At 48.2% G+C, this 25056-nt stretch overlaps 1 protein-coding gene and 1 pseudogene across 6 annotated transcripts in view; both read left to right on the top strand.

The window, feature by feature from the left end:
* The first annotated feature begins 3525 nt into the window (after positions 1 to 3525).
* Positions 3526 to 10015, top strand: LOC141494436 (prefoldin subunit 3 pseudogene; annotated as a pseudogene).
* ANO10 (anoctamin 10) overlaps positions 3527 to 25056 on the top strand; it is a 184198-nt gene continuing 162668 nt past the window's right edge. The window contains exons 1-5 of one of the 6 annotated variants that reach the window (XM_074195592.1): positions 3527 to 3613; positions 16959 to 17111; positions 20359 to 20556; positions 21457 to 21591; positions 23080 to 23199. In XM_074195592.1, coding sequence (XP_074051693.1) covers positions 16973 to 17111; positions 20359 to 20556; positions 21457 to 21591; positions 23080 to 23199 — 592 coding nt within the window. In that variant the 5' untranslated portion in view covers positions 3527 to 3613; positions 16959 to 16972. Of the gene's footprint in view, positions 3614 to 3768; positions 3846 to 11853; positions 12266 to 14143; positions 14972 to 16958; positions 17112 to 20358; positions 20557 to 21456; positions 21592 to 23079; positions 23200 to 25056 lie in introns of those variants that run through there. The other 5 variants (XM_074195593.1, XM_074195597.1, XM_074195594.1 and 2 more) reach the window with 5 other exon arrangements.

The following is a 25056-nucleotide window of genomic DNA, read 5'->3' as shown; positions in this document are numbered from 1 at the left end:
CTTGCAAAAACCTAAAAAAAAAAGGATAATGGTAAAGAAAGTGAAGTTATTTTTCCATTATTAAAGTATGTGTCTGATAATTTTAAAAGGCAAAAAATTCATTTTATGATTGAACACTCAAATTTTTTAAAGATTCTTATATCAGGTATAGGATTTAGGCTAGGATAGAAACAGTAAATGGTATATAAACTGAAATTCTCTGAAGTTTCAAGATTAAAGACCCAAATTTACTAAATTATATTAAGTTAGAATTATCTAGGAACCTCTAGATTTGGAACTAGAGAAGTAGAGCTCCCTTTAGAGCTGCCCTGGGAATAAAACCTTTTGTCCAAAAGAAGATAGCTAGGTACCAAATAATTACACGAAACATCTGGGACTCAAAATGTGCTGGTTAGGTGGACATTAAGAATGGGTTACTAGAATATAAGGAGACATGATATTAATTTGCATTGGTGAAAACTATTGTATTGTTCTTGTTTTAAGATGATTTTAAGATATTAAGTTTTCTTGGTTACCTTGGTGGCCCTTCTAAAAAATAGTCTGTTGTGAGCCCTCTAAGTAGTTTGATTTATAAAATGACACTAATGTGACCTGACTTAATGTAACTATGATTATGACTTAATGAAAAATCTTTTTGCATTGTTTGAACCTAGCCCTGTATGACTGAGAAATTGGATCTCTATGTACTATTTAGAGATCCTTAACCAAAGACCTATGTTATGCTAACCAGAAACTCAGATTCAGAGATTGAGACAGAGTTTTCTTATCTAAAAACTGATCTTGTACTGATCAATCAATCATTGTTTCTAAGGGCCCCTATCAGCTCCTTCTGAATACTCCCACAGCCATCAGACTTGTGGGTGTGAACTCCTGGATCTTCTGGAGAAAGTCCCTGCTCCTGAATGAACAACAGAACCCTCCAGGGACCTCAAGGTTTGTCTAATATGTGCCCCAAAGCAGCTAGTAAAGGGCTGAGGCTACTGTCTTAAGTTTTTCCTCCTCTTCCCTTTTGCTATCTGTCCAGCTATCAAAACCTTGATTCAATTGTGTGCTCTTATTTTCTCCCTCTGCATTCTTGGCCCCCCTCTCTTTTTTTGCTGGGACACACTTTCCTAGTGGTTCTCTTCAAGACATTAACCTTCTGGGGTAAAAATGCTCATCCAGGGGCAGATAGGTGGCACAGTGGATAAAGCACCAGCCCTGGAGTCAGGAGTACCTTGGTTCAAATCTGGTCTCAGACACTTCATATTTACCTAGCTGTGTGGCCTTGGGCAAGCCACTTAACCCTGTTTGCCTTGCAAAAACCTAAAAAAAAAAAATGCTCATCCAACCAAGTGCTTGTGCCATCCTGGCTTATACTTCCCTCTCTATTATTGGCCAGAATGGTAGGGGTTCTTTTGGACACCCATCCCACTTTGATTTAAAGGGTGAAATGTCTAGATATTAAGAAATACTGTTTCCCAGAGCTAAGGTACAGTGAGCAATTCCTGACCTGTGCTCCTCAGGATAATCCTACCCTCTGGCAAAACCATATAATTATTGTATTGCTTTGACCAGCCTCAGGTGTTCTCTGAGCTTGGACAAGTTCTGGTCACAAAGCCTGCTATGAACTGAACTTCTCACATTTTTTCACCCCTCGTATTTGAAATTACAATTCTTAAAAATTCAGGTGGTTTCAGATCCATTGAACCAGATCCATTAACCTTAAGCGACTAGGAAAGATTGTTTGATTTTGAGGAAACAACACTGAAATAAGAGTAACTGTTAGGACAACAGACATTTGGGTGCAACTCAAATAATAAATGAAGAAAGCCACCCATTCTCTTTGCCCCTTCTAGGTTTAGTTGGTGATGTCCCTCTATCCACACCCCAGTTATCTGTCAAGCTTGAAGAATAATGTCCAGGGTCATGATGGGAGCTGAGAGGAATGTGCTTAACAAGATATAAATATAAGTTGGGAGGAACAATTTGAAAGACAGATTTTAACAAAGGAGTTCTGTAGTGATTGGGTGTAACTGAAGAATGGACCAGAGGCATTTTCTATGGTTTTGATAAAAGGGCTTTTTAATGTTTCTAGGGAAGCCATAGAGCTTGAGGTTCTCTACATAAATGATTTTTTAAATGTGCTATTAGTGTCTTTTCAATAGAAATAAGATGGAACCCTAGAACAGACCACCATACTGTTATTACTTTTCTGTAATGAATATTTGGTGGACTATTGCGAAGGTGGATAGAATAACTGCTTGTAGTTGAATAAATATCTTAGATGTGAATCTAAGTTCATCTTTACCTCTCCTGAAAGTGTCCTCAGTTCATCCCCTTAGCCTTTTCTTGCAGGACTTGATCTCTTCAGATAGGTTTCTATATTTTGAAAGCTTTTCCCTTCGTATAGCTTGGAAGTGATGAAGATTTTTGAGGGAGATGGTTATGAAATTGTTGTTCTGTTGTTCTGTATTTTTATTGTAAAATACAGATTTCTGGCTGATTGAAGAGTCGAATGGTCATCCATTTTAATGGATGTCTGCATACTTTAGTGCTGAACTGTGCCAGAAGGTAGATATTGTCACAGCTTCTAGTTTTAGAAAGCATTGGCTCTTTCAGAACCTTGGGTCAGGTAGAATGGTGTCTCTTTTTCTAAATCCTTTCGGGCAGAAGGTTGAAAAAGTAAGAGGTTTCATTAAGAGGTTCACATCAGCCTGTTTCTAGCTTTTTATATTCTTTTGGATTAGCCTTATTTATACAACACATTTCTAATAACACGCATTGTATATTATATGGCAAGGTTTCTGATTTTTCCTTTATGCGTTTGTATTGATTTTAATAGCACATGAGAAAGATGTCATTTTGCAATTTTTTCGTAGCGGTAAGTGGCGTCTCCGGGCCACCAGTGACACGTGCCGCTTCAACACATGCCACTTGGGCATTTCAGTCACTCGGGCCCGGGCCCAACGCGCCCCACGTTCCGCGTTTACTCTCAGGCCGCGTCCCCCGGCTCCAGGCCGCAGCCCGAGGGCTGACGCCCGCAGGCGGCGGGGCTGCTGCCGCGGGGGGGCCCCTTGTGGCCCCGGGCAGCCGGCGGGCCCAGCGGGGGGGCCGGGGGCCCCTCGGACCGGGGCCCCACGCGGCCGCAGCCTGGGGGTCCGGGCGGGGCCCCCGCGAGCCTCCCGGTGACTCAGGGCCGCCCTCAGTCACGTGCGCAGGCCGCGCGGCCCCGCCCCCCGTCCGGAGGCGGGGCCTCCCCGAGCCCCGGGCTCGTCGCTCGGCTTCCCGGCCGCGTCCCCGGGGGCCGGAAGTGCGCGTGAGCGCCCCGCACGGCGGGGTCCCCCGGCGAGGAGCAGAGGCTCATGGGAGCGGGGCGTGGCGCGGAGATCTCGGAAGAGCGACGGGGGGCGGGGACGGCGCCGCCCAGCAGCGCCGCGGGGGGGCACGCGCTGACGCAGGCGGCGATGACGCGGCACGCGGGCGATGACGCGGCGCGCGGGGCGGAGCCGGCCCGCGCCCCGCCCCTCGGCCCCGCCCCCCGCCCGCTCCGTCTCGGTCCCTCCCGGCCCCGGCCGCCGCCGCGCCCGTCTCCCCCGCCGGGCCCCGTCCACGTGGAGCCGAGAGGCGGCAGGTGAGCGAGCGAGCCCCGGGGGGCGGGGGGAGGCTGGCACGGGGCGCCCGCGCCGGGGCCCCGGCGCCCCCCCGGCCCGGAGCCCCCCTCGGCGGGAGCCCCGAGCCCCGAGCGGCCCCGCCCCGCCCCGCCGGCCGCTCCCGGCCCCTCCCTGCGGCCGCTCCGCGCCTGCGCAGTGCAGCCCGGCGCAGGCCCCGCCCCTCGCCCTGCCGGGAGGCTGCTAGAGCCGGGGGTAGGTGGGCTTGGGGGGGGGGGCGCTGGGGGGGCCGGGGGCCAGGGCGGGGGGGCGAGGCGGGGCGGCCCCCTCCCCCCGGGCCGGGCCTTCCAGCGGGGCGGGGGGGAGGGGAGGAAGGTTCCAGACTAGGCCCGGGGGTGGGGGGGGACCCCGGCAGAGGCGGACCGAGGGGCCAGGCCCGGCCCCCCCCAGGGGCAGAGGGGCCGCGCGTGTGCGTGTGCGTGCGTGTGCGTGTGAGCGCGCGCGTGAGTGTATGAGCCCATGTGTGTGAGTGCACGCGTGTGTGAGCCCATGTGTGTGAGTGCACGCGTGTGTGAGCACGAGCCCATGTGTGTGAGCGCGCGCGTGAGTGAGCGCGCGTGTGAGTGTATGAGCCCATGTGTGTGAGTGCACGCGTGTGTGAGCCCATGTGTGTGAGTGCACGCGTGTGTGAGCACGAGCCCATGTGTGTGAGTGTGCGCGTGTAGTGTGTGAGCCCATGTGTGTGAGTGCACACGTGTGTGTGAGTGCATGTGTGTGAGAGTGCATGTGTGTGAGTGCACACGTGTGTGAGCCCATGGTGTGAGAGCACGCGTGTGTGAGCCCATCTGTGTGAGTGCACGCGTGTGTGAGCCCATGGTGTGAGAGCACGCGTGTGTGAGCCCATGTGTGTGAGTGCACGCGTGTGTGAGCACGAGCCCGTGTGTGAGCGCGCGCGTGAGAGTGAGCGCGCGTGTGAGTGTATGAGCCCATGTGTGTGAGTGCACGTGTGTGTGAGCACGAGCCCTTGGTGTGAGAGCACGTGTGTGATTGCACACGTGTGTGTCAGCACATGTGAGTGCACACTGGTGTGCGAGCCCATGTGTGAGTGCACACTGTGAGTGTGTGAGCACGTGTGTGTGAGCACGTGTGAGTGCACATGTGCGAGTGCACACGTTTGAGTGTGTGAGCCCATGGTGTAAGAGCACGCGTGTCTGATCCCATGTGTGTGAGTGCACACTGTGTGAGCGTGTGAGCACGTGTTGAGTGCACACGCGTGTGTGAGCACGAGCCCATGTGTGTGAGCGCGCGTGTGAGTGTATGAGCCCATGTGTGTGAGTGCACGCATGTAGTGTGTGAGCCCATGGTGTGAGAGCACGCGTGTGTGAGCCCATGTGTGTGAGTGCACGCGTGTGTGAGCACGAGCCCATGTGTGTGAGTGCGCGCGTGTGAGTGTATGAGCCCATGTGTGTGAGTGCACGCGTGTGTGAGCACGAGCCCATGTGTGTGAGTGCATGCGTGTAGTGTGTGAGCCCATGGTGTGAGAGCACGTGTGTGATTGCACACGTGTGTGTCAGCACATGTGAGTGCACACTGGTGTGCGAGCCCATGTGTGAGTGCACACTGTGAGTGTGTGAGCACGTGTGAGTGCACATGTTTGAGTGTGTGAGCCCATGTGTGTGAGTGCACTGTGTAGTGTGTGAGCCCATGGTGTGAGAGCACGCGTGTCTGATCCCATGTGTGTGAGTGCACACTGTGTGAGTGTGTGAGCACGTGTTGAGTGCACACGCGTGTGTGAGCACGAGCCCATGTGTGTGAGCGTGCGTGTGAGTGTATGAGCCCATGTGTGTGAGTGCACGCGTGTAGTGTGTGAGCCCATGGTGTGAGAGCACGCGTGTGTGAGCCCATGTGTGTGAGTGCACACATGTGTGAGCATTAGCCCATGTGTGTGAGTGCACGCGTGTAGTGTGTGAGCCCATGGTGTGAGAGCACACGTGTGTGAGCCCATGTGTGTGAGTGCACACATGTGTGAGCCCATGGTGTGAGAGCACGTGTGTGAGTGCACACGTGTGTGTCAGCACATGTGAGTGCACACTGGTGTGCGAGCCCATCTGTGAGTGTGTGAGCACGTGTGTGTGAGCCCATGTGTGTGAGTGTGTGAGCACGTGTGTGAGTGCACACGTGTGTGAGTGTGGGCACAGTATGCCCGCAGCCTGTAACTCAGGCGGACTGTGGCCCCCACACAGCCGTGGCCGCCCCGGGGCTCCCCGCAGGGAAGGCAGACACCTCCACACTGGAAGGGCTGAGGCCTGCACAGCGTCCGTCCCCGGGGGCCTCCCACCCCACACCCGCGGGCCCTGCTTAGTGTAGAGACGGGCCGCGGGCCCCTGCCGGCTCCCTCGGCCCGGCACCCTTCTCTAGAGCCGGTGCTGGGGGCCCTAGAGTCAGGGGTTCCCTCCCCTGGCCCGGGCCTGCCTGCGTGTTAGACACAGGGGGCCTGGGCCGGGGGAGAGGTGGCACTGGCATGCCACATGTGCTTGATGACAAGTGTCTCCTCTGGCCTCACGGCCGCTCCTCTGCATCTTGGTGAGAGGCAGGAGAGGGGTCCGAGGCAGAGCCAGGCGGGTGGACGGAAATGACTGCCCCAAGATCACCCGGTCAGTCACAAGTGCGACAGGGTTGGAACTTGAGCTCGAGGACTGTGTGCCACCTCAGGTGATAATGGTTATTGATAGAAAGTCTGTCTCAGTAGGTCATCAGTCCTCAAGCTTTGATCAAGGGCTCACTATGTTCCAGGGCCATGCTGTACTCTGGGGCCGCAACTAAAGGCAGAGGCGAGTCCTGCCCTCCAATAGAGGAGGCAAACGTAACCAAGCCAAGTGCATAGACGGTGACTACAGGGTATAAAAGCAGTCAGAAAGGGGGTGACATTCATACCTGGGAAGGCACAGAAAAGTCCAGAGAAGGTAGGACACAAGCTGAGCCTTGAAGGAAGCCAAGGAATGGATGTGAAGGGCAAAATATTCCCAAATCTAGGAGATGGCCTGAAAAGGACTGGGGGAACAGTTGATTTTACAAGTGAGGAAACTGAGGCACACAAGACTCTTTGGCTTGCCCAGGGTCACTATGGCCCCACCTAGCTGTCTCCAGGCCTAGAGACAGGAGAGGGAGCATCATGGTCCAGAAGCAGCATCCAGGCCAGTCTTGCCAGAGCCTGGGGGGGGGGGGTATAGGAAGGAGCCAAATTAGGAAGAACTTTAAGTGCTAAACCAAAGAGTTCTGATTTGAAGGTGATAGGGAGCCACCTCGATCAGGGCAGTCCCATGGTCAGACGCTAGGAATATTTCCTTGGCCGCTGAGTAGAGAAGATGGTTTGGGGGAGACCCAAAGCAGGGAGATCTATTGGGAGGTTATTGCTGTAGTTCACATGATGGGACTGAATAGAGAAGGAAAGCTCTGCAAGATACATTGTGAAGGCAAAAAGGACTAGAAATGTCAAGGCATTGAATCTGGGGTGAATTGTGACAGTTGGTGAAAGAGGATGGTTAGAAGTGGGCAGGACTGGGGGGAAAGAGAATGGGTTCTGTTTTAGATTTATTGGTTTGAGAAACAGTGGGACACCCAGGTTGAAATGTCCCAGTAGCTGGTCCAGATATACTATTGGAATTCTGGAGAGAGACTAGGACTAGACATATCTATTGGCTCTGGGAGTCATCTGTGCAGAGATGGTCATGAAAGCCATGGGAGCAGATGATGTCACTGAGAGAGACAGAGAAGAGACCAAAGGATCCCAACAGAGCCCTGGGGAATGTGTCAGGGTAGGAGTGATATGGATGAGGAGCTGGTCAAGGAGACAGAAGGAAAGACCCAGTGACTTTAGGATTGGAAGTCCAGAGTGAGGAGTCCAAAGGAACTGTTAGAGACCCTTCCAGAAGGTAGTTTTTTTCATTCAGTCCTTCAGTTAATTCCTAAGATCTCTATCAAATGTCTGTCTCTTGTGGGTGCTAGGAACTTGGGGCAAATAGGAAAAAAGTGTGACACCCTCCTTCTGTTCTTGAAAGTGATAGTTTCCCTAGACTGAAAAGTCCAAGATGGGGCACAGAGGAAGTCATGTACAATCTTGAAACCCATGGTTAACAGGGACCCAGACCTCTTCACAGGTCCGGGACAGAATCCACACCCATCCCTTTGAGTTGGAAGGAAGTGGTGGTAGGTCAGATGAAAGGAAGTGTGACTTTTGTAGTAGAGCATAAAGGCCTGTGAGAGTAATTAATTAGTATGCTAAGGGTTGACTTCCGTTCCTTCCAGCTTTAACCCAATCACCTAAAATGCATCCCATGTTTAAAGCTGTTTGGGTGAGACAAAGTAAGAATACCAAAACCTCTCCAAGGCACTTTCCTATTATTAGGGGTAGGGGGAGAAGAGGGAGAATGACTCCATACAGATCCTGGCTATTTATATCTCACCTCAGGATTTTCAAGGTGTTTTGCACATAATTTCTTTTGATCCTATAAAAATCCTGTAGGGCTGATGCCATAGGCTTTATTATCATCATTTTACCAGAGAGGAAACAGAGGCAGAGTGAATAAGTGTCTCACTCAGAACCATACTAGTTTGCACCTGAGGCAGGATTTAAATCCCTTGTCTCTCCTGACTTCCAAGTCTGTTGTTCTTATTATGCCATTTTGCCATGGAGATAGAGCAAAGGATATCTTCCAAAAAAAGTGTTCCAGGGAAATCTGAGGGGGGAGAGAATATCATAGTGAGGAAGGAATTCCCTGTTCCCTAAAGCAGTCTGTCCATTTACTTTAGACAGCTCTAATTGTTAGCATGTTTTACCTGACACCAACACTGAATCTGGATTGACTTCCCTCTAAGATGGCGACTCCAAGGGAACTTGTGACTTCTGACAATTCAGCAGCAGGAAATGGGCGCCGGAGTCACCTGGGCATCCCTGAAGCAGTGTTTGTGGAAGATGTCGATGCATTTATGAAACAGCCTGGAAATGGATCTGTGGATATCGTTCTCAAGAAATTGGATGAGCAATATCAAAAGTATAAGTTTATGGAACTTAACCTTGCCCAGAAGAAAAGAAGGCTCAAAAGTCAGATTCCTGAAATCCGACAGACATTACACATTTTAAAATATATGCAGAAGAAAAAAGAATCCCCCAAAGCCCTGGAGACCCGATTCTTGTTGGCCGATAACCTTTACTGCAAAGCTTCCATTCCTCCCACAGATAAAGTCTGCCTGTGGTTGGGCGCCAACGTGATGCTTGAATATGATATCGATGAAGCCCAGGTGTTGCTGGAGAAGAACCACTCCATGGCCACCAGCAACCTGGAGTCTCTGGAGGAGGACCTGGACTTCCTGCGTGATCAGTTCACCACTACAGAAGTCAACATGGCCCGAGTGTACAACTGGGATGTAAAAAGAAGAAACCGAGATGATCCCCCCAAAGCTGGGGTGGCTTAGTCTGCCTCCCCTCGTCCTGGGGCTCAGCTTCCCAACAGCCTTGGCCTTTGGAGCTCTACATATTTTGACTTTGCTCTTGAAACAAAAAGGACATTCAAGGTGAAGGCAACGTTGAGCACACATATTATTTATAAAGATAAAATATAGTCTCATTAAACTTCATGAAATTTGATTGTACTTGATCAACCGAGGACAGGTAGGATTGGGACTCCATGATCGCCACGCTTCCAGCTCTGACATTCCAGATCTTTGACCATTCAAGCTGAAATTTGCTTCCAGCAAAGCTGCATAGGAGAAAGGGTCCCCTGGCAACCCAAGGGAACTTTAATCTCTGTATTTATTATTGTTTACCTTTGACATTTAGAGAGACTTTCAGGAAAATGTACACTTCCTGTTTGACAAATCTTGTTCTCTGTTAAACCAGTCTGTTGTAAGTTTGATGGTTCCCAAGTTGATTTTTTTTCCTCTCATGTAAATTTGGTTAATTTACCGGTCAGTCTCCTGAATGTTTTTTTTGAGAAATGATTTATCTGCCTTTATATCTAAGAAGTAGACTATATTTGAACAGCAAGGCTTACTGAGGCTGCACATCCTTTGCCCATCTTCTTTCCAGTTTCTCGTTAATTAAAAAGAAAACCGAATGGCTATTGCTCCTATTTAGTCATTAAGTAATACACTGAAAATCTCTTTGCCTCATGGTTCACTAGAGCGTCTAGAGGGGAAACCAATTTTGATGCTCATTTCTTTAAAAGGAAGGACGTACAGAAGCTGTCCTGAATTAAAAGATGAAACTTTACATAGCATATAAAACTGCTGTAGTGAAACAAAGTTTGTGCCTCTGCTGATGCAGAGTTTGCTAGAAATAGAAATGTATTCTGCTTTCAAGTAGTAAATGCAACATTTATAAAAGGATGTATGCTTTTGTTTCATAATATTAAAACAGTGAAATTAAACTTGTGACAAGATGCTTTTTAAAATGCCCAAAATATCCCCCAAACCAACCCCACAGAATTTGCCTCTGTAACTTCCAGAAATCGCAAATAGTTCTGCCCTCTGGACCAAGGGAAAGGAAACAGTCTTATCCTCCCACAAATACCTGAAGACTGCTTCAGGTTCTCCCAAATGTTTTCATCTCCAGCCTAAGCATTCCTGGTTCCTTCACCTGATCCTCTTAGGACCTGATCTGGAGCTCCTTTGCCCCCCCTGGTGACCCTTTATTCTGTGTTCTGATTTATCAGTGCCCTTCCTAAAGTGGGGTCCCCAATACTGAGCTTTCCAGAGTTGTTCTGAGGCCCAAACAACCTGTGTGATCCGGAGCAAGGTTTCCTTTGAGTGGCATCCTCGAATCTTCAGCTCTCCCTGTCATAGGGATATGAGGTCCTGTCAGACAGACTCCTGGGATGGTCAATGTTTAGGAACTGGATGGGTGGGTGGGGGGCGCTTGTGGGGGGCACTTTATCAGTTTTGTTCCTCATCGTTTTCTCTATCACTACCTGAAGTCCAGAGGAGCAGTAGACTAGTTAGTCAAGCTCTGATTTGTGGTATTTGCCCATTCATTCCCAGGGTGCTCAGATTGAGAGCAGACCTGGGGGTGGGGGGGAAGGGGCATAGAGAAGTTGGCATTGGCTATCAAGGCTGTGAGGCAGTTGCATTGCCGCTGGGGAAATGTGAGCAAAGAATGAATTCATCCCTGCTTTTGAGGAGCTTTTTTTAAAATAGGGGCAACAGCAGGGAGGTCATAATTCTATAAAACTGAACTCAAGTGAAGAAGAATAACATTAAATACAAGGTAGTTTGGGAGGAAGGGCATTAACAGTTGGGAGGATCGGGCAAGATGCTTAAGAGAGGTGCCCTCTGAGGCCATGGTCAGGAGGAAGGGGAGACAGCAGGCAGCATCCACAAGCCGGGCATGTTGAGGGTGGGGATGGACCAAAATTCCTTCCCAAGGAGCCCAAGAAATGTCCTTTTGAGGCATGTGGAATGGACTTAGGTGAGGCATGAGAGATGAGAGGGGGAGGGTTATGCATGAGAAACGAAGCTTTTGTGGGAATCCCCCAGCCCAAGATTGGGACTGGAGAGGTAGGAAAAGCACAGCAGAAGAGCGGGCAGACCTGCTGGTAAGGAAAAGACAGCCTGTCTGTGAGGCCAGAACCAGTGGTGGAGGCAAGATGAGTGTGAGGGTCCAGATGGCACCATCCAGCAGATACTTAGATTGCAGATGGATGGGGAGTGAGAAGTCCCAGGATGATGTGAGGAGACTGGAAGGAGGTAATGCCTTTGACGGGGTGGAAAGTTTGGGTAGGACATTTGAGCTTTTCCACTAAAGGGTGATTGGGCCAAGAGATGCCCCTTTTTAAAAAATTATTTATTTAAGGCAGTGGGGCTAAGTGACTTGCCTAAGGTCACACAGCTAGGATTTGAACTCAGGTCTTTCTCACTTCAGGGCGAGTGTTCTATCCACTGCACCACCTAGCTTCCCCCCAAAAGATCCCTTTTCAAAAATCCTTTTCATAAAACTAAGTAAACGGGAAAGCTGAGTGAGGTGAGAAGGCCCTGAAGTCTGGAGGAGGTGAAGGAAGTCCCAAGGTCTGGGAGCCCAGAGATGTCAGGGAACCAGAGGAAGACCTGGGAGGGGAGGATACTGGCCAGGCCTTGCCCAGTGGATCCAGGAGGAAGAGATGTCCATCCCAGGATGAAGGAGCCCAAAGAGTGGTGAAAAAGACAGGCCCCCAAGCCCAAGGAGTCAGCTTCAGTGTTCAGTCTTGACTTGGCCAACGCTACAAGTTATGGCTTGAGGTATGTTAATACCATTAATACTGTAGATTAAATGTAAAGGTAGATCCTGGCACATCCCCCAGAGAGCCAGTGGTTGACCACTGACTAGCGCTGCCCTGGAAGAAGTGAGCTCTGCTTATGACAAAAGAGGCGTTCGGGGTGGGAGACCTAACTTAAACCACTACTGGCTGCATTCTGTCCAACACATCCAAGAATCCTGGAGTAGAATGCTCTGTCCTTGGCTTCCAGGAAGCCTCACATCCATGCTCCGTTTCAGTTATCAGGAACCATTGTCGTCTGGACCCCTTCTCCCAGGGCGGACCCTGAAGACAGCACTTAACTGTGTGAGGGACCCTGTCCTCAGGGAACTCAACAGTCTAATGGGGAAGATAGGCAAGCAACTTGGTCCAAACAAGAAACAGGAAAAAGTAGGCCCAGGTTCAGAGGGAGGGCAGTAGGAGTGAGTGGGCTTAGCAGAGGCTTTGTGCCAACCCAAGATGGGAGTGGTAGGGAGACACCCAGTGAGGAGCCTGACATGGGCCCCCAAAAATGTGGATTTAGAGGCTCTCAACACCCCCTCCCACTGCCCCAGCCTCGCCTCCCAGATCACCCCAGACACGGTTTATTTTTCCTCTTCAGTTTGTATATACTTTGTCATTCCTACTAGAGTGGAAACTTAATGAGGGTGCTCTAAGTCTTATTTATGTCTTTATCTCAATAACTTTTTCAGTGCCAGCCTGGTGCTTTATATATTATTATAGAGAATGTTTTGGAATGGATTCATTTGTAGCCTCCAAAACAAGGAAATTCGGATGACCCAGGCCCCCCTTCCCCAGTGGTCAGGGGCACATACTCTATCTGCAGTTGGTTCCAAAGTCTGGGGTTTGAGTGACTGCTGGTCTGGGGGAGGGGGTGCTGACACCACACCCGCTATGGAGATGCGGGGTTGAACACATAACCTCGGGGACTTTTGGACAGTTGTGGAGAGGAATTGGAAGGGGTCTTGGAAGCATCTGATCCATCCTTTACTTTTATAAGGGAGGAAACTGAAGTGACTGGCCCAGGAGCAGTGGGCTGCTTAGAGGCAGGGCCAGTGTGGGTAGGAGTGCCTCCTCGCTGGTGCAGGGCAGGAGGCACGAGACAGTGGAGACAAGCCTGAGCTTCCCCTTTGACCTGAGGGTCTTAGGTTCACTCCCGGTCCCCCAGGACGGCTTTTGTTAGCTCTTCGTGCTTAGGAAGATCTGAACACATCTAGGCAGCTGGCGGAGCAGTGGATAGAGCACCAGACCTGCAGCCAGGGATACTCTTTGGGAGTGCAAATCCGGCCTCAGACCCCATAGCTGTGTGATTCTGGGCAAGGTACATCACCTTTGTCTGCCTTGGTTTCCTCATCTGTAAAATGAGCCAGAGAAGGAAATGGCCAACCCCTCCCAGATGGGATCATGAGGAGTCAGCAGGACCCCCAGGACATTCCTAGGTCCCAGAGAGAAGATAATGATGTGGACACCCCTATTTTGTAACCCTTAGGTCAGTCAGTCAACATATTTGTTAAGCCCTTAATTCTGATCTGGAAGCTGTGCTAATCTCTGGGGTTGCAAAAAAAAAACAAATGCCAGAGCTGTCCTCAGGGAGCTTTCATCTTAATGGGAAGGCAGCGTGTAATCCCTACATTGATTGGAGATCCAGTCCATCTGGTGTGGGGCACTGGAGCGGGGAGGCCTCCTGGGGGGCTGGGATGGGAGATGAATCTTGAAGAAAGTCTAGGGAGGTACGAGATTGGGGGTGGGGGTGGGGAGCATTCCTGGCTTGAGAAACTGTTGGTCCACAGGTAGAGAAATGGGAGAGGGACTGGAAGCTCATGGAGGAGGGCAAGGCCAGCAAGAAGCCTGGCCAGGCAGGGAGGGGCTAGATTATGAGACCTCTGCATGCTCAACCAATGCATGGATATTTGATCTTGGAAGTCACAGGAGAAGCTCAGACCTGGGCTTGATAGAGGGGATAGCAGGGAGAGTGGGTCAGGGTACAGGGAAACCAAGGAGGAAACTGCAGAAATAGTGGAGGGCTCTGGTGATGACGATCTGGCCCAGAGGACACAGGACCAGGCAGGAGAGGGACCAAGGGAATAAAAAGTCTAGGACCAGACTGAAGCTTGCACCCCGGTGCCCTGTAAGTCGCGGGGCCCTTGACAGGATAAGGAAGTTTGGGGAGAGAAGTACTCGAGTTCTGTTTTGAGCATGATGAGTGTGAAAAATTCTTGGAGATGTCTGAAAGGGAGCTGGGGGTGTGAGCCTGGAGCTCTAGGTATTGAATCAATAGGCTTGAAAGTCATTTGAATAGGGATAATTGAACCTGTGAAAGCTGATGAGATCATTAAACATCAAGCATGGTGACGATGGAGAGTGGTGTGCCTGGGGTGGTCTGGTGGGTAGAGATCATCCAAGAAGGACTAGCCTCCCTGGTAGGGGGCTGCCCAGCCACCTCTCTGATGTCCACCCCACCCCCCCACTCTCTCCTTTGGCTCCAGGAAGCAGATGGCTAGATCAGACCGAGGGCAACAGAAGGGATCCAGCCCAGTGGTGAGTTAGGAGGCGTCCACCCAGAGCCCACAGTGGAATGGGTGGATGAGAACAATTGGTTCCTACAACCAGGAAGGTGGCAGGCACTCTGGAGCCTTGAGCGCTTGGTCAGATGTCCAAGATGCCAAGGTCCCCCACCTGCATCCTGGGCTGTCCATTCCTCATTTTGACTTGTCTTGGCACTGGACTTTGATGACTCAGGAGAAAGACAGATAGACTACCTGAAAGAATCTCATTTTAATCCAGTTCCCGTGCAAGACAAGATGTGATGTCATTGGTTCTCTTCAAAAAATAAAGGACAAGCCATGTAGATGGAGAAGAGAAAAGGGCCTGGGATTGAGTCTTGAGGGACATGTCGCATTAGTAGGCGTGGCATGAAAAAGGAACTGGCTGAGAAGAATCTAGAAAGAGCAGAGTCAGGAGAACTAGTGAGGGAGAATATGTCAGGAAGAGAAGCTACCTGGAGGTGAAGAAGGACAAGGATTGAGAAAAGGCCATTTGGATTCGACAATAAGGAGATCCCTGGTGACACTGGAGCAGTTTGAGTGGAGGGATGCGGTAGGTGGCCAGGTTGCAGAGCATTTAGAAGAGAAGGAAGGAAAGGAAGGGAGGCAACAGGTAGAGACAGGTTTTCAAGGAAGAGATATAGGACAGTTCTAGTGAGGATGGTGGGATCAAGCAAGAGTTTTTTTTGTTTTTCCTTTTAAAGGTGAGGGAGATGTGGATGTGTCTGTAGACATCTGGTAAGGAAGTCTGAGGCTGGCAGGGGGCTGGCCTGTTGAGAAGATGGAGGGGATGGGATCAAGGGCTCATTCATGCAGATGGATTGACTTTGGCTAGGAAGACCAACTCTTCATCCCCTCCCCTCCCTTCCTCTCCCCTCTCCTCTCCCCCTGCTTCTCATATCATATGCCTCCTCAAATTCTCTCTTCTTCCCTACCAATCATTGTGTATGCTTGTCTCCAGAGAACTATTTTATATACTTGTTATAAGGTTTAAGGGAGGAAAGAGTTTATTTGTTAAACATTTCTTTGTATTTCTGTGCAAAGCTGTATTTGTGGGAGCTGGAGCTCCAGACCTCTTCAGCGCAGCCCATCTGGGGCCTTTGGAAGGTTGCTGTCCTTTGAGGAGCGCCCTCTCTTTGGTTGGGTGTTCCTCTTCCTGTTGGCATTGCCCTTTGAAGCCACAGCTTTTCTCACTATGGGGTGCAGCTCGATGTTGCCTGTAGTCTTCGGGAATAGTCAGAGTCTAGGTTCAGAATGAGGCACCACTTTCCTGTTTGGGGGTGCTGTGGGCCCCTTCATGAGGTAGAAGGGATGACCACTATGTGAAGTTGGAGTCAGGAGAAACTTGGATTTCACCCCTGCTTCATTCTCGTATTTACTGTGGGGCTCTCTACTAGCCTCTGTTTACCCATCTGTAGATCAGGGATGATCGTCTTGGTACTCCCCTCCTCATCGAGTGGTCCTAAAGATGAACGGGTCAGAAAGCATTGGCTTAGGAAGTGCCAGCTGCCTCCTGCTCAGCCCAGGGATGTCTCTCCAGGACCCTCTGTTCTAGAGGCAGCTGAGTGATCTGGTGGACAAGGGGCTGGATCTGGAGCAGGAAGATCTGAGTTTCAAATCCAGCCTCACACACTGGGAAAGAAACCGAATCTGCCTTCCTCAGTTTACTCATTTGTAGAACTCCCCCTCGCCCCAGGTTATGACGAAGAGCAAATGAGAGCACTTTGCCAACTTTAACATGCTCTGAACATGCTTTTATCTTATTGAGAAAGACAACCTAGTCATCTATACATCTTCACTTACCCAAAAAGCAAAATAAACACAGGCAGAAAGGAAAGGAATGGGATAACACCTTTGAGAAATAAGTCAAACGGGTGGCAGAGGGAGCATTGTGTGATGAGGTTGCAAAGCTGGAGTGGGGGGAGGTGGGCTCTGGTCAGATCTGCACAAAAAGTCTCCTTGGCAGCTGTGTGGGGATGGACTGGAGTGGGAGAGACTTGGAGCCAAGAGACCAAGTGTCCGGGGATGAGGACCTGATGCAAGATGGCAGATGAGAGAGGCTGCAGAGGTGGTGGCCGAGGGAGAGGGAGGGGCTGAGGATCTGATCTGGAAGGATGGTGGTGTTTGACGGAAACAGGGAAATTTGAGAGATGGAAGATTTGAAGGAAAAGAGAATGAGTTCTGTTATGGTCATGTTGAGTTTAACATGCCACTGGTTTGGATTTGAAAGAGACATCTGACTAGAGATGTGAATTAAACCCATGGAGGGAGAGAAGAAGGCCTAGAAGGGAGACCCACCTGATAGGAAAAAGCCAGCAGACCAGAAGGACACCTCCGAGCGAACACTCAGCAAGCTGGGGGAGTCAGCGGCGTCAGAGGCCAAGAGGAAGGGGAGTGAGAGAAAGGTAGCAGATTGGGCAACTGAGACGCCATTGGTAACATTGGAGAAAACTGCAAGGCTGCAAAGAGCTGCCATAGCCATGTGTTCTGCATATTTCAACATTTAAAAAAACTTAACTTTTTTTTTTTTTTTTTTTTAGCAAATTGACAAAAGATGAAAGTGACCTTATCTGCACTTGATACTTCGGACACTCGCTTCAAGCCTTTAGTAATCTTAGAACTTGCCCAAAATGTCAAAGAAGAAACCAGGAAATGGTTGGAGAAAAAAATTAATGATGAGAAGAAAAATGGAGGTGAGTTAATTTAGGTTTTACTAACTTTTAAGTTCAATCTGAATTGCCAAAAATACTTTCAGAAATCTTTTGAATTTTTTTCCAGTTCCTGTTAATGGCCATTTTAAACTCTATTTATAATATGTGCAGTACTTAAAATGGACTTGAAGCAAATCATAGCTATTGATCTCATGAAGGCTACCAAGAACTATCATTGTGGAAGGAGCAGCTCTCGGTCGAGGAGGCAAGAAGACAAATATGGGAAAATCAAAATTGGGGGGGGTCCTTATAACAGATGAACAGTCTTTTTCTTTATTAGGTTTGATCTTTAATATATTCACTTTTTTGCCCATCATCATGACTGTCCCATTATGCCAAGATGATGCCCAATATGGTATCAAAATTTTTGTAATTTTTCTTAAGGTTTTTGCAAGGCAATGGGGTTAAGTGGCTTGCCCAAGCTCACACAGTTGGGCAATTATTACGTGTCCAAGGTCAAATTTGAACTCAGGTCCTCCTGACTCCAGGGCTGGTACTCTATCCACTGTGCCACCCAGCAGCCCCCCAAAGTTTTGTAATTTAATGTTGGCAGTGTTTTTTCTTCATGTTGATGAATTGAGCTATTTTGGAATAAATATACTTATTGACTTTCAGAACAATGACAAATCATCACATCAGGTAGAGACAACTAGGAAAGGTGTCTCGAGGCAGCGTTTTCTTAATTGTAAGTTTAATTTGTCCAATTATTGATAGAAGAATTTAGAGGAAGGAAAAATCCTTTTAGTCTGGAATTGTTCAGGAAAGAGGATATTAGGGAGAAGTCAAATTGGAACTGCCTTTTGAAGGATATTGGGGCATATGGACAGACTTTTGTTTAGTTGGCATGGCTCCAAATTGTCCTCCAGAATGGTGGGAGAGTTGACAAGTCCTCCATAGAGCACTCTTGTCTGGCAATTTCCCGCCTTCAAGGAGGTCATACCTTGCCTCTTTTCCCTACCTTTCCAGTCTTACTCCATCTCCCAACTTCTCTTCTCCTTGGGTTCTTTCTTGTCACCTCTGCCTCAAGGCTCATCTCAAGAAGTCTTTGCTAGGACCCCTAAATACCAGCCCCTTCCCTCAGAGACTGCCGCCCTATATCCTGGCTGCATCTTGATGTGCCTGGAGGTTGACATGTGGTTTCCCTGTTAGACTCTACACTCTCTGAGGGCCGGACCATGAGCTGTCTGTCTTCATTCCCCAGCCCTGTTAGAATATCTGGCTCCAGGAAGCCCCTGACATAGGTCTGTTCACCAATAGGCAATGATTTAGAGGTGGGCTCTCCAGGGAATGGAATGAGACAAACAAATGTTTTATAAATAGTGTAGAAATGCAAAACCCAAACTTTGAGCTGAACCCTTTTCTAACGAATTATTCAGGCAATCATCAACAGAACTGAACATTCAAGTCAAAGTTTATTAAAAACAGTAATAAATAATACTGAGTTAACCATACAAATCAGAACAAAATCTTTGTTTTCTAAAATTGCTAAATTATATTACAATTTAAGAATAAAAATACTCTTCAGATTGAGTTTGAACTTAACTGATAGTTCATTTGGTTGAAGACTGCTTAGACAGTGAGAATAGTGGTTTAAAAAAAAAGACAATTTTCATCCTCTACTGATTGGGTTAGACCATCTCTTGCCCCCCAGGCTTGATTCCTAATATGACTATGATTTCAGAATTTATATAAAAGTTCTTGCCTAAATTGAAGGAGGAGGCATCATTATGAAATGTAAGGGAAAGCCCCGGAGATGACTAGTTTCTCTTTGTCATCCTGTTGGCAGTGACAGGCAGCCTGTGATGGTGAGGGGGCTGCTTTAGAGGTAGATAGAAGTGGCTTGAAGGGGACCCTGGTCCAGGCACTGTCCTGGAGGGTGCCAGGCTTCTTTCTGAGGAGCTGCCACACATCGTTTGCCTATCTGTCTCAGGAAAGGGATTGTCCATGCTGGAAGTTGGCTTTACCTGTGAAATCACAGGATGTCTGGATCAAAAAACAATTTTGTATTATCAAAATTTGATTTTGTATTATTAAAATACTGGGGAATAAATTATTTCCCTAGTAAATATTGAACTTTCATGTTATTTGCCCTGATTATGAAAGCCCAGTGGTCCCGATGTAATCTCTTTTGAGGCTGGGGAAATGAGAGCAGAGAAAGCCCACGTCTCCTCCCACTTTGTGGAGCTGAGGGTGTCATCTGTGTGGCATTTGTGTGCTTGGGATAAATATCCAAACTTAGGACAAATGCTCACCCAGGCAAGGTGAGGGCCCTCTGACTCATTTGTTTGCTTATTTCCTTAGGTTAAAATAGTTTCTTACATAAAATGTTTGCTAGGATTCATAGCTTTCATATAGTTTCATAAACTATTTTTCCCCTGATAAAAAACCGATGCATTTGAAATCACTTCTGTTAGAAGAGACTAGAGAAAATATGAATCTATGTCATTTTGGGGCAGCCCAGGAGGATGGAGCTTTGACTGGAGATGTTGGGCTTCTGGCCCAGCCCCTCCATTTGCCACTCGAGAACTTGGGGCAAGTCATGGTACCTGAATGAGCCTCATCTCAGTTTCCTTATTTGTAAAAATAGAGCTGATGATGTTTGGAACAGACTCTTCCTTCATCCTTGTGATGAATAAATGAGTTACAATATGCAGTGGCTCTGTGAATCGAATCAGCATGTTGTGGGGGTCCCTCATTTGAGGCTCACCACAGCTTTGATGTAGGCAAGGCTTTCACTCACCCTTAGGGGGCTTGAAGCAGAGGATGAAGCCATTCACTATGTGGAGGCCAGGAACAGCTGCTCATGATGTGCCCCTCCCCTCCATCTCCTCACCACATCTGGGTGAGGGGGAACCTGTTATCCCCGATTATAGATGACTGAGGCTCAGGAAGGTTTGTTCTTTGCCTGTTTGTTGCTGCTGAGCCTGGTGTCTTGCTTATGGTTTGCTGGTTTGATGACTTGCCTAGGTGTGAGATGGGATTTGGAGCAGGTGTTCATGGCTCCCTCTAAAATGAGTACCAGTACTACAGGGCCTCTGTTTTATTTTTAACTGCTCTTCATTTTACTTTCCTTTGGTGTCTTTTATCTAGAGACTTTTTGGAAAATTTGATGTGGGTATTTTTTAAAAATTTGTATTTTTGAAATATTTTTTGTATTTTTTAAAAATTTGGCTTTTTTCAGCCTTCCTTTTTACTGTCATTTCACTTCTCTTTCCCCTTTTATTTAAAGGTGCCCAGTTGCTCATTAGACCCTTGGTAGAGAAGTGTGAAGAGGAAACCTTGGAGAGTCAGAATTTGTATCTTATTGGTGCCTCCAACATCAGGTTGTTGCTCGGAGCAGAATCGGTGGGCTTGGTGAAGGAATGCAACGACAGCACCATGAGGGTGTTCAATTATGAAACCCGGCAGAACTTCAAGGGCTTCAGTGGTGAGTGTCCAGATCTGGCTCTGCTCCGGGGTTGTTCTGGGTGAAAATAAATAGATGGGTGTAATGGGGGAGCCCATAATCCAATTTGGTCATGTGGGGAGTAGGAGAATAGACTGATGTAACTGGGGAGCCCAGAAGTCTAATGAGTTATGTGGGGAGTAGGAAAATAGACTGGTGTAACTGGGGAGTCCAGAAGCCCAATGGATCACGTGGGGAATGCTGTATGGAAAGCACAGCTATCCAGGCTTATCACAGGACTGTAAATGTAGAGCTGAATGGGATCTCCCACAGGGTACATCTTTCTCTCTCTTTTTTTTTAAGGTTTTTGTAAGGCAAATGGGGTTAAGTGACTTGCCCAAGGCCACACAGCTAGGCAATTATTAAGTGTCTGAGACCAGATTTGAACTCAGGTACTCCTGACTCCAGGGCCGGTGCTTTATCCACTACGCCACCTAGCTGCCCCAGGGTCCATCTCTTTTTGCTGATGAAATTGTCTGAGTCACATAAGGAGTAATCATTCGAGGTGGGATTGGAACCCAGGTTCATGTCCTCTTGAGATGGGGCTTTGTCCCTGTTAAGGACTTAATTTTTCTCACTCTCCTGTAATGTCTGGATACTCTACTTGCTGATTCATTTCTTTTCTTTTTGTTTTCTGCCTTTTACAAGGCAATAGGGTTATGTGACTTGTCTAAAGTCACACAGCTAGGTAAGTATTATGTGTCTGAGGCTGGATTTGAGGTCGGTGCTTGCTGATTTGTTTTCGTAGTTTGTGTCCTAACTGTGTTTATTGTTGAGGTCATCATTTTGAGGGATTGAGGTAACTGGAACAATATCCCTGAATTTTCTTTGAATTTTCCAGCTTTTCAACAAGAGCTACAAACCATCTTTTTTCTATTCTAGATGACAATGATGATTTCCTTACAATGGCTGAGTGTCAATTTATTATCAAACATGAACTTGAAAATCTTAGAGCCCGAGATGAAAAAATGATCCCCGGCTACCCCCAGGCCAAGCTCTATCCAGGAAAATCGATCCGTAAGTTGTGTGAAGCTTTATAGTTATTTAAGAGTCATATTTTTCAGTGTTTTTGAGAACAAAAAATCCAAAAGGGAAGCTTCCTATTGGTACATCCCAAGAGTCTTCTTCCTTAACACTGTTTTTTTGAACTATGTAAATAAGACTTTTATGATTATCTTTTGATTCCTGTTTTTCTGTGGAATACTCTGATTTTAAACCAAACCATTTGCTTGGATGTGGTTCTTTTTTAATTCAGAATTTTCCAAGCTCTCTTAGTGGGCTAGGTGGTGCATCCTCTGGATTTCGGAATGGACATGACGGCTAACTCGTCAGTTAGCCACGTGGACTTGCTGCCCAAAGGTTGCGCATCATCAGAGATCACAAATGCCATGTGCTTGTAGGTGGCTTTATGGTGACAGGGCCTTTGCCATAAAGGGTGTGCCTTCCCTCAAGGAGTTTGCTTTAGATGAAGCTCTAGTCCACATACCCACATGAGGAAAGATTAAGAGCCTATAGAACAGCATCAGAAATGGAAAAAAAAAAACCACTTGCCTTAATCAAGTATCTTTATTTATAAGTAGTGAGCAGGCCATCAGCCATTATTTCTGGCCATTTCCCTTAAAGCATTGTTCCTTTGCTTGTAACTGTGTCTGGTGTCAGGATCACAACCCTGTATCTCCTCCAGGTTGGCTTCAGCAGATTGGAGCCCTCCACCACGGGGCACTCCCTTGGCCCTGGACATCCTCCTCTTGTCACTTGCCATACCTCCTCTAGACAGGAGCAAGGGCATTCCAGGCCTCATCCAGCCTGCCCTCCTCTTCCGGGGTCAGTTGTGGAGCCCATTCCAGCTGCCTGTCCAAGATTTAGGTATGAGACAGACTCGAGGACTCATACCTGTGACAACCCACCAGCCTGTCACTGTCAGTGATGTCCCTGGGGTGGTGGATGCCTAGGTCAATTTCTTTTTGTATCCTTATATTCCAGATCAGGGTCCTGGGTGAAAAGAAGGGGCAAGGGCAGGGGCTCCATATTGTTCTTGCCTCTAGCACAGGGAGAAGAGGAGATGCTGAGATCCAGGTGGGAGCCTTCGGGGATCCTGAGGCCGAGGCCTGGACTGACAGTCGTGGCTATGGCTGGGGCAGAGATTCTTGGGGTTTCCCCATCCTTCCTTCTCTGCTTTGTCACCACCCACCAGTCCTGGCCCCCCAAATCCAGTCTCCGTTGGCCCTGGAGACAGTGAGAGACAGGAGCAACCTGGAGGGGAAGCGTACTCTAATTGTTGGATGATTAAACATCAGTGGGCAAATACCTGAGGTCCTCAGGGGAGCCCTTGGGGCTACATGTCACTGGAGTTCTCTCTGTTTGATGTCCAGGCATAAACCTAGGACTCAGCAGAGTTCTGCCAAGTGGGCTCTGTAAAGGACTCCGGCCAGAACCCCTCCTGGGGGTTCTGCTCTAAAAGCCCAATTCTCATCAACTTCCATGGGTTTCTCCTTTCTTTCTCAGTGCGGAGATTACTCACTTCCGGCCTCGTGACTCAAGTCTTCCCACTTCATGATAAGGAAGCTCTGAAGAAGCTTGAGATTATTTGGTACCATCGATTCAAGTTGAAGTATCAGCCTTTGGGTACGTGTGAGGGTCACTTCCTGGAAGGCCTCTTGCGCGGTGGATGGGCTTTCAGGTGGGAAAACTCCCGTGAGGAGAGCCAGGAGGCCAGACGTGCTGCAGGAAACAGCTCCCACTTGGGCCTCTAGGGCCCACCTCTCACCTCCTCTGATCCCTTGGAGGAAGCAGAAAGACCCCTCCCTTCCAGAAGGCTTGGTGAGGGTGGACACAGCGGGCAGTGGACAGAGGACAGGAATAGCCTCTCATTTTGTTTCCATTTGTCTGCCAAGGAAGACAATATTGGGCGCTGGAGGAGACAGGATGAGTTTGGCCAACGGGGACCTCCCTGCCTCCCTGAAAGCCGAGATAAATAGGGGAATAGAAAGAGATGAACCAACACACACACACACATACATACATACATTTACAAACACACTCACACACGCACCTCCCCCAACATCAGGGAACCAGGAAGAACCTTTAGGAAGTGGAACTTACATCAAATCTGGGAAGAAGCTAGGGATTTGGAGAGTTGAATAACAGGCCAGGAATAGAGACAGCCGGTGCACATGGGGCTGGAGTGGCTCGGAGTCTGGATAGTCTGGAAGGAGACTGGAAAGAACCTTGCTTCCTCCCTCCTTCCCTCCTCCCTCCCTCCCTCCCTCCCTCCCCTCCCTCCTTTCCTACCTCCCCTCCTCCCTCCCTCATTCCCTCCCTTCCTTCCTCCCTCCCCCCCACCCCTTCCTCTCTTCTTCTCTTCCTTCCTTCCTTCTTCTCTCTTTATCTCTCTTTCTTTATTTCTTTTTTTCTCTTTCTCTGGGCTAGGTTGTGAAAATATTTAAATGTCAAATAGGAGTTTATATTTAATCCTAGAGTTTGGAGTTGACTGAGTGAAGTGAAAATTCTGAAATCACATATTCCGAGCTCTCTGCTTCTTTGGAGTGGTGGCTGCTAAATGATGATCACTGAGGCTCCTTGGAACGTGAATATTTTTTCTTTGGTTGCTTGCAGAAGTTTTCTTTGGCAGATTCTGGATTTTGTTGGAGGATTACTGAGGGTTTTCATTTGGGGGTTTCTTTTAGGAGATGACTGATTGTTCCCAACTCTACATTGACTTCTGCTTCTAAGAGAGTCTAGATCATTTTCTTTTCTTTTCTTTTTTTTTATTCTTTTTTTTTTTTAGGTTTTTGCAAGTCAATGGGGTTAAGTGACTTGTCCAAGGCCACATGGCTAGGTAATTATTAAGTGTCTGAGGTTGGATTTAAACTCAGTTCCTCCTGACTCCAGGGCCGGTGCTCTATCCACTGCGCCACCTAGCTGCCCCGATAGTTTTCTTTTAAAATTAAGTCTTGAGATATGTTTTCTAGGCTCATTTTTTGGCCATGACATTCACATAGTCTAATTATTCTTAAATTATCCTGAATCTGTTCCAAGTCACTTGTTTTTGTTAAATTTTGCTAAATTTTCTTCAAATTTCTTAAGTCTTTTGACGTTATTTTAATATTTCTTGTCACCTCATGAAGTCATTGGTTTCTGTTCCATTTGGATTTTTAGGAAGTTTGTTACTTGGGCAAAATGTTTTTTGAGTATTGTTTTCTTGAGAATTGTGATTGCAGCCTTCCAGAGGCAGCTCAGACAGAGGCCCTGCCAGCTTTTGGGACTCCTTAAGTGGTCTAATTGCTCCCCTCTCCCAGTCTTAGCTCTTCAAACTCGTGAAGTTTGGGATTAGATTTGACTGCACCAGCCAGCTAGAAAGCTCTGTGGGTTCAGAAGGACAGAGCTGGTGCCCTGGTTATTCCTTTGCAGCCCCTGGGCACCCCCTGAGCCCTGAACTCCAATTGCCCCCTGGTTCTTAGGCACAGGGCTCTGCCTCAGCCT

Source organism: Macrotis lagotis, chromosome 7, assembly GCF_037893015.1.
Source record: "Macrotis lagotis isolate mMagLag1 chromosome 7, bilby.v1.9.chrom.fasta, whole genome shotgun sequence".
Taxonomy (NCBI): Eukaryota; Metazoa; Chordata; class Mammalia; order Peramelemorphia; family Peramelidae; genus Macrotis; species Macrotis lagotis.
This window is presented reverse-complemented; position numbering and strand designations above follow the sequence as displayed.